The sequence below is a fragment of the Myxine glutinosa genome, chromosome 11, assembly GCF_964187855.1.
Source record: "Myxine glutinosa chromosome 11, kmMyxGlut1.1, whole genome shotgun sequence".
Lineage (NCBI taxonomy): Eukaryota > Metazoa > Chordata > Myxini > Myxiniformes > Myxinidae > Myxine > Myxine glutinosa.
In genome coordinates this window covers 31987157-32003977 of record NC_136271.1, presented here as the reverse complement: position 1 = coordinate 32003977, position 16821 = coordinate 31987157, and the positions used below count along the sequence as shown (strand labels likewise).

The window sequence follows — 16821 nt, the reverse complement described above, 5'->3', positions numbered from 1 at the left end:
GTGTGTGTGTGTGTGTGTGTGTGTGTGTGTGTGTGTGTGTGTGTGTCGGTGGTTTTTAACTCCATATTCGGGGTTTCTTATTGCTTTTTCTTCTTTCTTTCTTCATGCTTAAAAAAAGACAATCACAGCGGAAATTGTTTCTGGATGATTATAAACTTGTAGCTTGTCCTCGTATTATTTTGCTGCAAGTTAGTAGGCAGATGATTGAATAGCTGACGGGAATGTTCTGTGATTACGAGTTGCGAAGTTGCTGATGTGAAAAGCACTGAAATTTGATCTGTAGGCGTCATGAGAAATAATAATTAATTTAAACGTGGATACCGATTTTTGTGAAGTTTGATTCCCCAGCAAATAATATACGGTCGGGCCACCAAAAAAGAAATATTTAAACGTGACCCCTGGGGAGACTTGCACTGGATATGTGACCGAACTATAAAAGAATTCATGATAACAATAGTGAGAGCGGATTAACAATGGACATTGTGCATTTTTTACATCATGTCTGATGTCACAACCTTTGTGCCAGTTACACATTCTTCCTTTCCTGTCGTGATCCATTCTGGTTGGGAGAGAAGAGTCTGGTACGAGTCCACCAGCTACCTAACCACTTAACTTGTCGAGTAACAATTACGGCTGCAAACTGGACTGGCGGTACTGTGCATGATGGGTGCTGCACCATGGAGTACCCCAACCTTTAAAACAAGGAAGTCACATTCTTTATACCATAGCAACGATTACCAAGAGGGTAAACGGCTACACGAAGGCAAATGCAGCCACATTCTGGCCGAGGAACGACAAGTGCAGTATTCAGCCATCTGAGAGATATTGAATCCTTCCAACTGCGAGATTTAAAGAATAATTCAATGGTTAACAACATCCCCAACAGCAACACTCACCTTCTCATGACAGCCTCCTTCTTGGGCTTGGTTCGTTTCTTACGCGCCTGGATGGCGAGGACTGGCACAGAAGATAGGTGAAGAGGGAGAAAAGGAGAATAATGAGGCAACGAGCCGTGAGCACATGATTACACACAATAAACGAACAGCAATGGCGAGCGCGTGTGATAGCCGCGGTGCCCGTCTTTGAGAGAAACATGGCCGACAAGTCTGGCGATGACTGGTTGATAAATAGCCAAAAGATGTGAAATGGACCGAGAATAAGGGAGAAGGTAATAGGCCTTACCCTTACGACTGCTCATTGCGATTAGGCGGGACAGGCCGCTGCGCATGCGCACTCAAGCCCGAGATGCCGTTCGGCTGCAAGCTCTAGCTCGAGGTCAGAGGGTAATTTAAAAAAAAGGGAAGGATTTTCTACGAACAAACTAAGTGAAATCTTAAGTACACACAATCAATAATGTTTATTTCTTCAGAGACGAAATCGTTCCGTAAAAGATTGAGGTATTGCAGAAAAAAAAATAGAATGAATAAAAATAGCGGAATGAACGATGATTCTTATTCATTATTTATATATATGATTTCGCAAAGAACGGAAGAATGTACAGGATTATCATCTTCTGCTTCCGTGTATATTTCTGAATTCCTGTAAAAGGAAAGAAAAAAACAAATGTATGAAATTGAGAAGTAATAAAAAAAAAAATCCTTTCACAATGATGTAGGTTTTATCGGAGAACACATGAAAACAGTTTCTTCACATGTAAATCACTCGTAATATGTCGGTTCTGTGTATTTGAATGATTTTGTCTGATCCTTGCGTTTGGCGGTTTGGTTAATTTATTTAATGACTGACTTGTGACAATTCAGGATCATAGACACTTCCAGAAAGCTTTCCCATAAATAACAACTCTTGGGAGGTGTTTTGCTGAACCGATGTGTAAATGAGGTTGCTCTGAAAGTGTGGCTTTGAAGTCAATTTTTATACACATATACACACATATATATATACACACATATATACACACATATATACACACATACACATATATACACACATATATACACATATATACACACATATATACACATATATATATATATATACACATATATACACACATATATACACATACATACACACATATATACACACATATATACACACATATACACACATATATACACACACATATACACATATATACACACATATATACACACATATATATACATATATACACACATATATACACACATATATACACACATATATACACACATATATACACATATATACACACATATATACACATATATACACACATATATACACACATATATACACACATATATACACACATATATACACACATATATACACACATACATACACACACACACACACACACACACACACACACACACACACACACACACACACACTTCAATATATGGACCATTTTGTCTTTACTTATGTTTATGTGTTGTTTTACATCATATAGGCTGCTATACCCCTAAAAAGTGTGGGACGTAAAACAACAACAACAACAACAACAACAACAGTCAGTAATTTAACAACTGGACGGGTGTCACGTCAGTAGTCATGGCGGCGGGGGGAGCGACTGGACCTAGGAATGGGAATGGGAATGGGAATGGGACTGGGACTGGGACTGGGACTGGTACGGGTACGAGAGGTGCTCGAAAGAGCAATGAAGGCTTCGGGCCGATTCCGGCTCACGTGGCTGAGCTTGTGGAGCGGGAGTTCGCAGGTAACGCAGTTTCCCTTCGTAGAAGACTACCGGAACTACTGGCGCGATTGTCGGCGGAAAAAGCGCAGCTCGAGGCCCAGGTACTGAATGAATGCAGGGAATGAGTCGATGGGAATGAGTCATGAGTGTAGCCGTGCTCTCTGTGCGGCCGGACTAATTCCAGGCGTGTCACGTGCACCAGGTAGTGGCAGCTTCCAGCGAGGTCCCCCGGCTGGTCCAGCGAGCCCTGCTGGGGACCGAGGAAGTTGCTCGTACTACAGGGCAGCTCCAGGAGCGGTGCAGCCGTCTGTCTAATGATGCTCATGACCTGCTGGAGGTGCTGCATCCATGGCTACAACTGCTGCAAGGACCCGTGGCGCAGGTGGAGGGGCTTGAGAAATACCTATGTTATCTCAAGTGGATATCGTGGGTAGAGGAGCTCAGGTAAGAGTTTTCGTGCAATGCTGGTTAATCTCCTTGTGATTTTGTGTGACAAGTGCCCCAAAACTTTTTATTTTCAAATATTCTCCAAAGTCTTTCCCTATTTGCGTTGCTTTTATCCATTACCTAATTAAAAAAGATGAGGAGGAGCAAACTAACTGGAAAGAAATGTTGCTGTTTACTTTTCTATGCTTTAGAGTGAACTAGGGCATGCCCGTACTATATATATATCTAAAATTATATCCCCCCCCCCCCTCTATTTACATGAAATGGTTTGGTCCATTCGCAACGCCAAAGCGAACGGCGAACGGCTTGCGAGTACGGTGACAATCCCCCCCCTCTATTTACATGAAATGGTTTGGTCCATTCGCAACGACCACAGAACCCCCCCCCCCCCCCCCCTCTATTTACATGAAATGGTTTGGCCCATTCGCAACGCCAAAGCGAACGGCGAACGGCTAAATCGCCATAGCTCGGTAACTACTTGTCCGATTAATTTAAAACCTTGAAAAGGCACATCCTCGGGTCCCCAGCAATATACCTGGCAAGTTTCAAGTATATCGGACCGGTAGTTGTCGAGAAACAGCGGTCACAGACAAACATACATACAAACATACACACAGAGATTAGTGGAATTATAGATAGATAATACTGTTGTGGATCTGTCGCCGGCCTTCTCCCCTTATCAAGGGAGGATTAATCCCCTTGTCTTTACTGACCTGGCACGACCCGAGACCTATTACGTCCCTTCCGGACAGCGCAAAATAGGGTTTCGGGACCAAATTCTCTCTCGTACCTAAGTACTCGCGCTGCCCTGGAAGCGAGGAAACGAGCCTCGCACGAACCGCGTGTGATTGGAATACGCCGAGCGGTTTGCGTTCACGTGATCCGCGCCGTTATAATTAATGGACCCGATTTAAGCGATCTTATTCGTGCCACGCTTAGTCAATGGAGAAATCACGGGAACGATCGAATTTAGAAGAAAAGGAAGAACAAATAGATTTAATGAGTATTGCACGTATTTACAGTTCAGGACGAAGAGACACAGGGAAATCCTTATACAGTCTTATTCTTAATACCCAAAGACAACGGGCCCGTCTGACACACTCACACGGGGATTGCAGATGGGCAGGATGATGTTCAGGCCAAACGCGCCGGCTTGGTCGTCCAGGAACAGCCCCGTCCGGCTATCCTCGGTCACAGCACGTCCCGCGATGATGGAGGTAGGCTGAACCGCGCAAGTTGGTTATAAACGCCCTGGCTGCGCCCACGTATCTCCAGCGATATTCAAGTTCATACGGTGCGAGTGATGCAAATCCTCTTCAAGTCCTCTTTGCCGCACGTCCCCCTCTGCGAGTCCTGTTCAAGTCCTTGTGTACGCGAGTCCTTGGTGGCTCAATTGCTCTTATGGGCTGATAACTTGTTCAAGCGCCTCTCCCCTCAAAACTGTTCAAGCGCCTCTCTCTTCTCATAACTGAGGTGGGGGGCTTCGCGCAATCGGTTTTATTGCCAACCCTCTTAGCCCGATCGAATGTTCCAACCACGCCCTGTGACGCAGTGCTGCAGCCACACGCTGTGAGCCCTGATTGGTGGCTCATGCTTACCGTCATCGCCTCTGACGCTCTGCCTCGACTCCGCCCCGACCTCAACGCCGGCCCCACCTTTTTAGGCCTACCTTGTGTTAACTCGACTAGTGAGCGAGCAAAGGGCAGCAAAATGGATTGCGCCTACCGAGGTAGGATGGTTTGCTGGAGTAGGACCTATTCTCCTGTCTTTACACAATGCAGGATTAACACTGGAAGGGACCTACTCTCACATATACTAAGACATAACTATACTACAAATGAGGCTACATGTTGCACGTGTGACTATCTATAGGGGGCAAACCTTTAACCTTTATTAATCTCACTTTACACATCTCAAAACCGTAGCACTGCCCCCCTCCCTCGTCAGACTCGTCCCCGAGTCGAACCTACCCAAGTAGGAACGACCGGTTTTTAGAAGGACTTCGGACTACCTTTTAATTATGTGTGACATTTAGATGTGGTTCCCCCTAACATTTACTCTAACCCGTGTATGTGACAGTTTTACAACACTAAATATGTCCCACCTACTGCGTTGTGTAACTAACTAACAGACTCGCACCCACAACTAACCGAATTGCGGAATTAATTCTCAAACCCCCCTTCACATGCCCCCCCCCCTTCACATGCCTCCCCCCCAAAGCCCTCTCCGTCCCACAGATCTCTCGATGTCTCCATGTCTCTCGGTCCCTGCTCTCAAATGTTGTGTTTGTGTCCTTCCCCCTCTCTCCCCATCTTGTCTACCGCTCCCGATGTTATTTGTTTTATGTGTCTGTTTGTCTTTCTGTGTGATTAATTTTCGCTCTTTCACGAGCCTCGATCTTGTATACAAAAAAAAAAAAAAAAAAAAAAAAAAAACTACACATAAAGCCGGTGGGTAGCATCTTATTTACAATCACAGAACCTAATTATTTACATCTCTATAACCCAGGACCTGTTCTTTTTGTGGAAAGAAGATTGGAGAGGAGAGAAAGCATAGCAATGCACCAATACACATAACACAGTTCAAAAAGTTCACAGTTGACCATTTGCTGCTGGGCCGCATCTTCTTCTTGCTTCATCTTCTGTGTGCAATAAATACTTAAAGTTCTTCTTTCCTGGCACACCAAGAATAAAATGTACAAGAACCCGTGTTCGTTTTTATTTGTCAGCAGGGCCAACCCTATGTGGTCCAACTGCGTGACATTGATGCCACTCAAAATACGTGGTCCGAATATGCATGGTAAGTTTGCAGCAAATGACTGCTCAGCAAAGTGTAAAGCCACAAAACGTGTGGTCCATGTGTAATGTGGTGCAGCAAAGTGTCTGTGCATGTGCAGCAAAGTTATAATAAAGAGTACGGCAGCAAAGCACTGCACAGTTCATCTGCACAGGTGTCGCAAGGTGCAGATGCACAGGTGTAGATATGTGCAGCCGCACAGTTCGAGGTTGCTGCACATCTCCTCCAAAGTGGGTCCATGGGTGGGGAGGAAGACAAAGCACAGTCAGCAAAGCAGAAAGGGCGCAAAGGTACACCAAAACACAAGGTAATGCAGCATGAGGGGCGCGGGAGAGCGAGCAGAGCAAGCTCGTCCCTAACCGTTCGTACCCCCCCATGTCAGCTTACACTACCCTTGCCCTTCCCTATATTTACAATTTACAATTCCGTCTCTACGTCCTGTCTCCCATATCCCCCTCTACTCTGAATTCGTCTTCCAATCCCTCCCAGGAAGGAAGAGATGGAAACAACACATTGTCTCATCACGTCGAGATGCGTCTTACTCACTCAAATCATTTACAAAGCCTTGGTGCAAGTGTGGAGTTTTGTCACCTTGGTGAATGAATGTGGATGGTGCAAAGGGCTTTCCTCATCCTAGCTACACTAGTTGACATTAACTTTTAAACTAACCTGGGGTCATGCCCTGCCAATCGGCATCTTTAAACTATGTGGTTCTAAAAACCTGATTCCCATTGACCACCTGGTGCCTTCCAAATTTGGGTCTCACTCCCCAATTTTTCTTACTGTGCCTTTGCACAATTTCGGGGCTGGGTCGTTTGGCTCCACTAGCAGGTATACCTACCTGCGCACCTCTGCCACTGAAGTCGCCACCCGAGCTTACCTTGCTCCTTGCGACTACCCTAAATTGGGGAAGGCCCCTCCTGGCTCTCTCACCCCTCTGATGCCCTCCTCGGCATTGGGCTACCCGGGTCCTCTCCTGGGATCCTTGGGCCCCACTGAACACTACTCATAACTCTAACTGGCTCCCAGAGCCTACCTGCGGCCTCACCTGGCCGACAAACTACCAGTGGCGGAGTGCTCCAATAACAATACGCACCAACAAAGCCCACACGCCCAGCCATTTCATAGACTCATGCACCCAACCAAGCACTTCTTTCTACTTCCCACACCACAGGTGTCAATATCCAAACAATTTACCTAAGCCCTCTACCTGACTTTACACAACCCACCCCGGGTATTCGTGAAGGGGTCCATCTCCCCCCATTCACTCCTTCGTACCATGCATTCCACACCTTCTATCCCGCACCAAGCATTCCACACCAAATATTCTCACACACACCAAGTTCTCTTGCACACCTCTTGTGCTCACACACCTGATCCCCACTTGCACACCATGCAAGTCAATTCACTTCAACACAACTCCATTCGTCCTCAATACACCACTTCTGGTTATTCCCAACCAATTCCTCATTTGCTCAAGCTCAATACACACAGTGATTCTCATTCAATTCCTCATTTGCTCAAGCTCAATACCATCCTCACACACACAGCATCATTTAACTAGCTGCTTTTTCCCTAAAACTCGTGCTTCCCCGTCTTCCCTTACACTAAGCACTTCCCTCGTCATTATCATCCTTCTAATCGTTCTACGTCCCCTCTACCTGAACCATGTCCCTACTTAAATCTTGTCCCTACTGTCATTTTCTAAATCCCTAACATTATCCTAGCCCGCCCTCGGCTAGCTTCAGTGCCCCATGGAGGTAACCATTGCTGGCACCTCCATGTGCATGTTCACTGCCATCCCCCTAATCTAATGCTCACGCGCCCCAAAGATCGTGTGAGGAATGGTGGAACCACCACTCTCTTACGCCGAGTACCATTCGCCAACGTTATCGCTATCCGTCCACTCCACTTGAGCCTCTCTATGTGGAAATACATCGTCATAGCTCGGCTTCGAAAAGCCGAGTAATGCATACGGGTGGTTGGTCGCCTGTTGGTTGGGTCCATCCGGCATTTTCGATTCAGGGGAGGAGGCTTGGTTGGGCCAAGGTTCAAGGGGCTATCCCTGCGCGGAGCCTTGCGGTCCCATGCACGATGGCCCAACCGCCCATGGTCGGAGCACCGCAGCCGCCAGGGGTCGCGGCTCCGACCTCTCCTACCCCCCCTCGAACCGTGCCGATCGCCTTTCCCGCCAAGACACGGGACCGACCATACAGGGCGGGGCCCGGCGCGAATCGTGCACGGCGCTCCTTGTGAGACCGCCGCGGCAACGATCCCCGCCGGTCCCCGCAGCACACAAAGCACACCACACACCGAGGGCTCACGTCGGCTATACGTCACGCTAATAACTTCAGACCCATCTCCAACCTACCCTTTCTGTCAAAAGTTTTGGAACGTGCTGTAGCCACTCAACTCAAACATCACCTCTCTGCCAATAACCTGTATGAAACATTCCAATCCGGATTCCGCCTCAACCACAGTACGGAAACTGCACTCCTCAAAATCACCAACGACCTTCTCCTCTCCTCCAACGCCGGTAACCTCAACATTCTCATCCTTCTCGACCTCAGCGCCGCCTTTGACACCATCAATCACATCATCCTCCTTACCCGACTTGAAACCACCTTTAACATCACTGGCACTGCCCTTTCTTGGATCAAATCATACCTCTCCGACAGGCACCAGTTCATCTCCATCAATAACTGCAAATCCCCCACCGCTCCCCTCCCCCAAGGTGTCCCCCAAGGTTCAGTTCTCGGTCCCCTCCTCTTCATCCTGTACCTGTTCCCCCTTGGTCACTTAATCCGTCGTCATGGTCTCCAATTCCACTGCTTTGCCGATGACATCCAGCTTTTCATTTCCGCCAAGTCAATTTCCACCGTCACCCACTCTATCCTGACAAACTGCATCACTGAAATAAAATCCTGGCTTCAAATCAACGTCCTCAAACTAAACTGTGATAAATCCGAAATAATCATTATTGGACCAAAAACGCTCACCAAATCCACCCACAACTTCACCCTCAACATCGACGGTATCCCAGTATCCACCTCCCCTCACATCCGGAATCTTGGCATCGTCTTTGACCAAACCCTCTCCTTCGACAAACACACTAAACAGATCACCAAGACAGCCTTCTTTCATCTGAAAAACATTGCCCGTCTCCGTCCATCCCTCTCCTCCACAGCTGCAGAAACCCTCATCCACGCCTTCATCACTTCCTGTCTGGACTACTGCAACAGCCTCCTCTATGGTTCACCCTCAAATATCATCAATAAACTTCAATACATTCAGAACGCCGCTTCCCGTCTACTCACCCACTCCCGGGCCCAGGACCACATCACCCCCGTCGTTCACAAGCTCCACTGGCTCCCCATCTCCCAGAGAATCCAGTACAAAATCCTCCTCCTGACCTACAAAGCCCTCCATAACCTGGCCCCATCCTACCTGACTGACCGCCTCCCCAGACACACTCCCACCCGCACCCTCCGCTCTGCTGCTGCCAACCTCCTGTCCCCCCCCTCCCCCCCATCCGGACCAAACTCAGATCCTGGGGGGACAGAGCCTTCTCCATCGCCGCTCCCACACTCTGGAACTCACTACCTCAAACCATCAGAGACTCCTCCTCGCTCACCACATTCAAATCATCACTCAAGACCCACCTGTTCAACACCGCATTCAACCCCTGACCATCTCTTCTCCTTCTCCTTCCTTTCTGTTTGGTTATTTAATTATGTATTTTTGCCTTTTTTGTCTTTGTTTTACGTACTATGTCAAAGCGTCTTTGGGTTTCTTGAAAAGCGCTATACAAAATAAATGTATTATTATTATTATTATTATTATTATTATTATTATAAACGCTCCCCCGGTCTGCGTCGATGCTCGGGCCGCGTTCTCAACACTCGCGACCCATTCCTCACTCGCACAACGCGGCGCTCCAGCGCCTCTCATACACTCCATGCAATCCGTTACTGCATGCTCTCCGCTTGCGCCCTCTGGTGTGCATTCTTTCTCGCACACCGAATTCGCACCTGCACACCTCGGCGCACTCATGCCGCTCGCACACTCCATTATCACACACTTTTCCTCCACACATGCCGTTACACACGCTCTCGTTACGTACTCCGTAACACAATCGGCCATCGCACACCCTCGCGTACACTCTTTTGTTACACCCTCAGTAACAACCACCCGTGTGCACTCTCCGGGTACACACCCAATCACGTGCTCTGGTGTGCACTCCTGCACACTCCCTACAACACGCTCCGGTGTGCATTCGCTCTCGCTCTTGGCCATCGCACACTCTGTATCACACTCTTCTTCGACACACTCTTCCCACTCACACTCCGTCATACACTCACGCTTCGGTGCGCACTTTTTTTGCACACGCGCGCCATTCACTCGGGTACATCGCACCATGGACAAACAAGCCTCGCACGAACCACGAGCGCCCGGGTTTCGTCGGGATCCCAAGCGCGCCAAAAATCTTTTCGCGCCAAACACTTTCGCGCCATACACACCCTTACTCACCTTCGGGATTCTCTTCTCCGCCAGCAGCACCTGCAAACCTTCATTTTTGTTAGGAAGCACGACATCACAATGCAAATCCAGACTTTGAGTGCATTCCATTTCTTCCCTCGATGCTATTTCCTCTATTTCTGCCGTCTCTTCGGCCCCAATTTCAACTATGATTTCTTTTTCCTCGACGACCGCCGGCGCCAATAAAATTTCTTTTTCCAATTCGGCGGTCGTCGGCTTTTTGGGATTCTCTTCTCCGCCAGCAGCACCTGCAAACCTTCATTTTTGTTAGGAAGCACGACATCACAATGCAAATCCAGACTTTGAGTGCATTCCATTTCTTCCCTCGATGCTATTTCCTCTATTTCTGCCGTCTCTTCGGCCCCAATTTCAACTATGATTTCTTTTTCCTCGACGACCGCCGGCGCCAATAAAATTTCTTTTTCCAATTCGGCGGTCGTCGGCTTTTCGGGATTCTCTTCTCCGCCAGCAGCACCTGCAAACCTTCATTTTTGTTAGGAAGCACGACATCACAATGCAAATCCAGACTTTGAGTGCATTCCATTTCTTCCCTCGATGCTATTTCCTCTATTTCTGCCGTCTCTTTGGCCCCAATTTCAACTATGATTTCTTTTTCCTCGACGACCGCCGGCGCCAATAAAATTTCTTTTTCCAATTCGGCGGTCGTCGGCTTTTCGGGATTCTCTTCTCCGCCAGCAGCACCTGCAAACCTTCATTTTTGTTAGGAAGCACGACATCACAATGCAAATCCAGACTTTGAGTGCATTCCATTTCTTCCCTCGATGCTATTTCCTCTATTTCTGCCGTCTCTTTGGCCCCAATTTCAACTGTGATTTCTTTTTCCTCGACGACCGCCGGCGCCAATAAAATTTCTTTTTCCAATTCGGCGGTCGTCGGCTTTTCCACACCCCGAGTCGCGATTTCTACACCCTCGGTCAACCTGGCTGCGCTCTGCCCAAGCTCGCTCCCCACGCGCTCCTCGCACCACGTTACCTCGTCGCGTCCCTTTGCGACCTCTTCGCTCAACTTGCACCTTATGTCCTCCCCCATCTCCTTTATCTCCTTTATCTTAGCTTTATCTTTATCTTAGAGGCTTTTTTCCCTCGCGGTCCCCCTGTACTGTCTTTCCCTCGCGGTCCCCCTATGCTGTCTTTCCCTTGCGGTCCCCCTGTACTGTCTTTCCCTCGCGGCCCCCCTGTACTGTCTTTCCCTCGCAGTCCCCCTGTACTGTCTTTCCCTCGCGGTCCCCCTGTGCTGTCTTTCCCTCGCGGTCCCCCTGTACTGTCTTTCCCTCACGGTCCCCCTGTGCTGTCTTTCCCTCGTGGTCCCCCTGTGCTGTCTTTCCCTCGTGGTCCCCCTGTACTGTCTTTCCCTCGTGGTCTCCCTGTGCTGTCTTTCCCTCGTGGTCCCCCTGTACTGTCTTTCCCTCGTGGTCTCCCTGTGCTGTCTTTCCCTCGTGGTCCCCCTGTGCTGTCTTTCCCTCGCGGTCCCCCTGTGCTGTCTTTCCCTCGTGGTCCCCCTGTACTGTCTTTCCCTCGTGGTCCCCCTGTACTGTCTTTCCCTCGTGGTCCCCCTGTACTGTCTTTCCGTCGTGGTCCCCCTGTGCTGTCTTTCCCTCGTGGTCCCCCTGTACTGTCTTTCCCTCATGGTCCCCCTGTACTGTCTTTCCCTCGTGGTCCCCCTGTGCTGTCTTTCCCTCGTAGTCCCCCTGTACTGTCTTTCCGTCGTGGTCCCCCTGTGCTGTCTTTCCCTCGTGGTCCCCCTGTGCTGTCTTTCCCTCGTGGTCCCCCTGTGCTGTCTTTCCCTCGTGGTCCCCCTGTGCTGTCTTTCCCTCGTGGTCCCCCTGTGCTGTCTTTCCCTCGTGGTCCCCCTGTGCTGTCTTTCCCTCGTGGTCCCCCTGTGCTGTCTTTCCCTCGCGGTCCCCCTGTACTGTCTTTCCCTCGCGGTCCCACTGTGCTGTCTTTCCCTCGTGGTCCCCCTGTGCTGTCTTTCCCTCGTGGTCCCCCTGTGCTGTCTTTCCCTCGCGGTTGTCAGCTCTTTCACGAGCCTCGATTCAGTATACAAAAAAAAACAAACAAACAAAAAAATCTCTTTTTTCGATGCCACCCTCATCTTTTCCAATTCCCGAGTGGTTTTGTCCCCCATTTCTTTCATTTCTGCCCTTGATTTGTCCCCCCTCTACTTTCAAGTTATTCTCTTGGGCGTCCATTTTGTTTTCCAGCCCCTCCTTCATTTCTTTCATTTCTGCTCTCATTTCATTACTTTGCACCACGAAGCATGCTTTGATTTGCGCCATTAAGATGCCCATATCCATTGGCGCCGCGGGCTCGGCCCTCGCCGCCACGTGCGAGGCGCCGCCATTTTCTTCCCCGACTGCCGGCCCCTCATCAATGTCCTCCTCTTCTCGCCATTCTTCCCGGGGGTCCTGGGTTATCGATTCTACCTCCTCTACCTCATTTTCTACCCCCCACCGGCATTTGACCGCTTTGCCATGGCACGAGCCATGGCACGAACTTAAAATTTTTGATTTTAAAAACTAAATTTTGGTCGCTCGTAATTTGGAGTGTGTTAAGCGCACTTCGGGTCCTATCCCAAACTCCTGACACCAAATGTTGCGGCCAATATGCAAATTTGGTGTCCAAAATTTTGTCTAACAAATTTTGTCACAGGTTCCAAATCCCCACTCCAGACTACCAATTGTTGCGGATCTGTCGCCGGCCTTCTCCCCTTATCAAGGGGGGATTAATCCCCTTGCCTTTACTGACCTGGCGCGACCCGAGACCTATTACGTCCTTTCCGGACAGCGCAAAATAGGGTTTCGAGACCAAATTCTCTTTTGTACCTAAGTACTCGCGCTGCCCTGGAAGCGAGGAAACAAGCCTCGCATGAACCACGTGTGATTGGAATACGCCGAGCGGTTTGCGTTCACGTGAGCCGCGCCATTATAATTAATGGACCCGATTTAAGCGATCTTATTCGTGACACGCTTAGTCAATGGAGAAATCACGGGAACGATCGAATTTAGAAGAAAAGGAAGAACAAATAGATTTAATGAGTATTGCACGTATTTACAGTTCAGGACGAAGAGACACAGGGAAATCCTTATACAGTCTTATTCTTAATACCCAAAGACAACGGGCCCGTTTGACACACTCACACGGGGATTGCAGATGGGCAGGATGATGTTCAGGACAAACGCGCCGGCTTGGTCGTCCAGGAACGGCCCCGTCCGGCTCTCCTCGGTCACAGCACGTCCCGCGATGATGGAGGTAGGCAAAGACAAGGCCACGCCGCACGTCTCTCAAGCAAGGGTGATATATCGGGGCGAACGGCAGGGACGGCTTTTATGGCAAAGGGCGGTTACGCAGCTTCGTTCACTCGCTTGGCTGAACAGCGCAAGTTGGTTATAAACGCCCTGGCTGCGCCCACGTATCTCCAGTGATAGTCAAGTTCATACGGTGCGAGTGATGCAAATCCTCTTCAAGTCCTCTTTGCCGCACGTCCCCCTCTGCGAGTCCTGTTCAAGTCCTTGTGTACGTAAGTCCTTGGTGGCTCAATTGCTCTTTTGGGCTGATAACTTGTTCAAGCGCCTCTCCCTTCTCATAACTGAGGTGGGGGGGCTTCGCGCAATCGGTTTTATTGCCAACCCTCTTAGCCTGATCGAATGTTCCAACCACGTCCTGTGATGCAGTGCTGCAGCCACATGCTGTGAGCCCTGATTGGTGGCTCATGCTTACCGTCATCGCCTCTGACGCTCTGCCTCGACTCCGCCCCGACCTCAACGCCGGCCCAACCTTTTTAGGCCTACCTCATGTTAACTCGACTAGTGAGCGAGCAAAGGGCAGCAAAATGGATTGCGCCTACCGAGGTAGGATGGTTTGCTGGAGTAGGACCTATTCTCCTGTCTTTACACAACGCAGGATTAACACTGGAAGGGGCCTACTCTCACATATACTAAGACATAACTATACTACAAATGAGGCTACATGTTGCACGTGTGACTATCTATGGGGGGCAAACCTTTCACCTTTATTAAGCTCACTTTACACATCTCAAAACCGTAGCAATATTGTTACGTTTGTAGGGGGTAGGGATACCATAGACCAGGTAGACTGCATAAATTAGCATGCTCCGTATGTCGTGATGAAGAAGAAGAACCACCATGTAATAAGTAGGGAATCTGTTTAGCCCAGATGTCGTGTAAGGTGTATCTTCGTCCCCATTACAAGGAGTGGGGTATGTTAATTGGCTCAGGGATTATGGGTAATTTATCCCCTGTATGTCGTTACCTCTGTACTTTATTCCTATGTCCCTTTTGGCACCACGCCATAGACACATAGCCAAGCCACGCAATTGACACTCTAATTGAGCTAACTAATTAAAAAGCCACCGGAAATCGTGCATGAAGCACTAGTGTCAATTACCCCGACTTTGAAAGCACATAGGACGAAATATCCGTGAGGCCATGCCCAGAAGGGCAGTGATTGGTCACGGTTTTGATTGGCACAAGCCCCGGGTAAGATGGGACTTGCTGATAGGAGCAGGGAAGGGCTGGTAGGAAGCGACTCGCTGATTGGCGAAGCACCCCAGATGACGTCAGAGCCTGGGTGATAAAAGAACGCTCTAGCGGACATTTTGCTCTCTTCTCCTCGGCTCCTTGCTCAGACCGACATTTCCCTCTTGTGTGCCTTGTCGTTCTGAAGACGATAGCGAACGCTTGCGATTCCCTCTTGAGCTTTTTCTCGCCCGGACCTCGTACGAAGGGTGGCATTTTTCTCTCGGGCTCAAGGGAGCTATCATGAACGGCTGTGTTTGGAGATCTTCCTGGTGGTCGTGAGGAGGAAGAGCCGCGGCTTTCCAAGCAAGAGCGACGGGTGGACAAGCGCTGCTTGCTCGCTGCAGCGTAACGAGACCCGGAGTGAACAGATGCACCGCGAGGCCTGGCCTCCCACCCACGTGCTGTGTGCCAACAAACGTGCTGTGTGCCAACAAACGTGCGGTTCCTGCCAAGGCCCCGGACGATTTCCACGATTACTGACGAGACCCCAACAGCGATCAGAGTTAAGTGCACACAAACGCTATTTATTTTCCAGTTATTTTACCTTCGTCTGTTTTCGGGTCTGTCGTGGGGACGTCCTTAGTTTATTGCGCATTTTCTTTGTACCGGCATTTATTTAAATAAACCTGTTATTTTTGTACATTTTAAATCCGTTTTCGTTTGAGTTATTTTTTTCGGTTGTGGAGACGTCGAGTGGAAACCGTTCAGGTAAGGCTCTCGTTCGGTTTCTCCCCCTCCCTCTTGCTTCCCCACGCGTATTCTCCGCCATTTGAACTGAACGCCTCGGAGTAACAGCTCATTTGGTCATCCGTGCTACCCTACAGTGTTCACCACACAAGGTAGTCACACGACAATATATTGTGTTAAATAAATTTGTTAATTTAAGTTCAACAATTTTGTTTAATTCTCGTTTTTTATTATTAAATTATTTAATCAGATGCATACGTATATCAGCATTATATCGGTCACTGCGGCCTTCAGCCCTTATTGCTTCCTAAATATTGGCATCGGCCCTTGAAAAACCCATATTGGTCAAAAATCCAAATTATATGTATGTATGTATGTATGCATACATCCATACAATAATATTGTGGTGTATCGGTCAGCTGGTAACCAAATTATAATTAAATGTCCATTGGTGGCAGGCTTCTCAGCTTCTCCTATTCGCCTGGTGATGAGAAATATTTCTCTCCTTGATTCTTCCCTTGGCATTTGAACAACCGAATGCCTTGTGTTTCACCTGATTATTTACCTTGGAGTCGAGCCTGGTGTTGGCTTAACGGTTAAGGTGGCTGACTTAAAATCTTAGGGTTCTGAGTTTGAGGCCCTGTCAGTTGTTGAATTAACACCTTCTGAGGTCAGCCAAATGAGTACCAACTGACTGGTAATGGGGGCGTTGCATCAGCGGCACAGCCACACCCCCAGAAAATGATGCAGCCATACAGCCCCAGGCTGCAGATGAACCACCACCACCACCACCTTAGATTCCTAGATGTTGAGAAGCCCCATGCGCTTGTCTTTTTGCTCACTGCCCCTCTGACTAGTTCGGAGACGGGGGACTTTAAAATGAGCTCCGTCCGACAGACCGGCCAATCATCTGTCCATGCACTTTTGTGTACGGGATATTTCTAAAAACGTTGAACATTTAGCTTTCATATTGCACATATCTATTCCTCATGTCATTATCTCAACCTGTTTAGATTATGGCTGTGATTGGCTGAACCATGTTGCCATGGTAATCGTCTCAGTCGCTTGCCTTGTGTGCATGAAATTTCAAAAAACGTTCAAGATTTAGCATTCATATTGCACAGATCTATTCCTCATACCACCCAAAAGGCGG

General features: G+C 48.6%; 2 protein-coding genes across 5 annotated transcripts in view; one reads left to right on the top strand and one right to left on the bottom strand.

Moving 5' to 3' along the window:
* The window catches only part of SRPK2 (SRSF protein kinase 2), an 85655-nt gene extending 84361 nt beyond the window's left edge, over nt 1-1294 (bottom strand). For all 4 annotated transcript variants that reach the window (XM_068130423.2, XM_068130424.2, XM_078786519.1 and 1 more), the window contains exons 1-2: nt 1183-1294; nt 897-957 (exon numbers count right to left, since the gene is read on the bottom strand). In XM_068130423.2, coding sequence (XP_067986524.1) covers nt 897-957; nt 1183-1228 — 107 coding nt within the window. In that variant the 5' untranslated portion in view covers nt 1229-1294. The remainder of the gene's footprint in view (nt 1-896; nt 958-1182) is intronic.
* Nucleotides 1295-2448: 1154 nt separating this feature from the next.
* Nucleotides 2449-16821, top strand: part of RINT1 (RAD50 interactor 1) — a 64762-nt gene continuing 50389 nt past the window's right edge. Inside the window, exons 1-2 of the mRNA XM_068130421.2 lie at nt 2449-2742; nt 2844-3085. Of these exons, the coding sequence (XP_067986522.2) occupies nt 2497-2742; nt 2844-3085 (488 nt within the window). The 5' untranslated portion in view covers nt 2449-2496. The remainder of the gene's footprint in view (nt 2743-2843; nt 3086-16821) is intronic.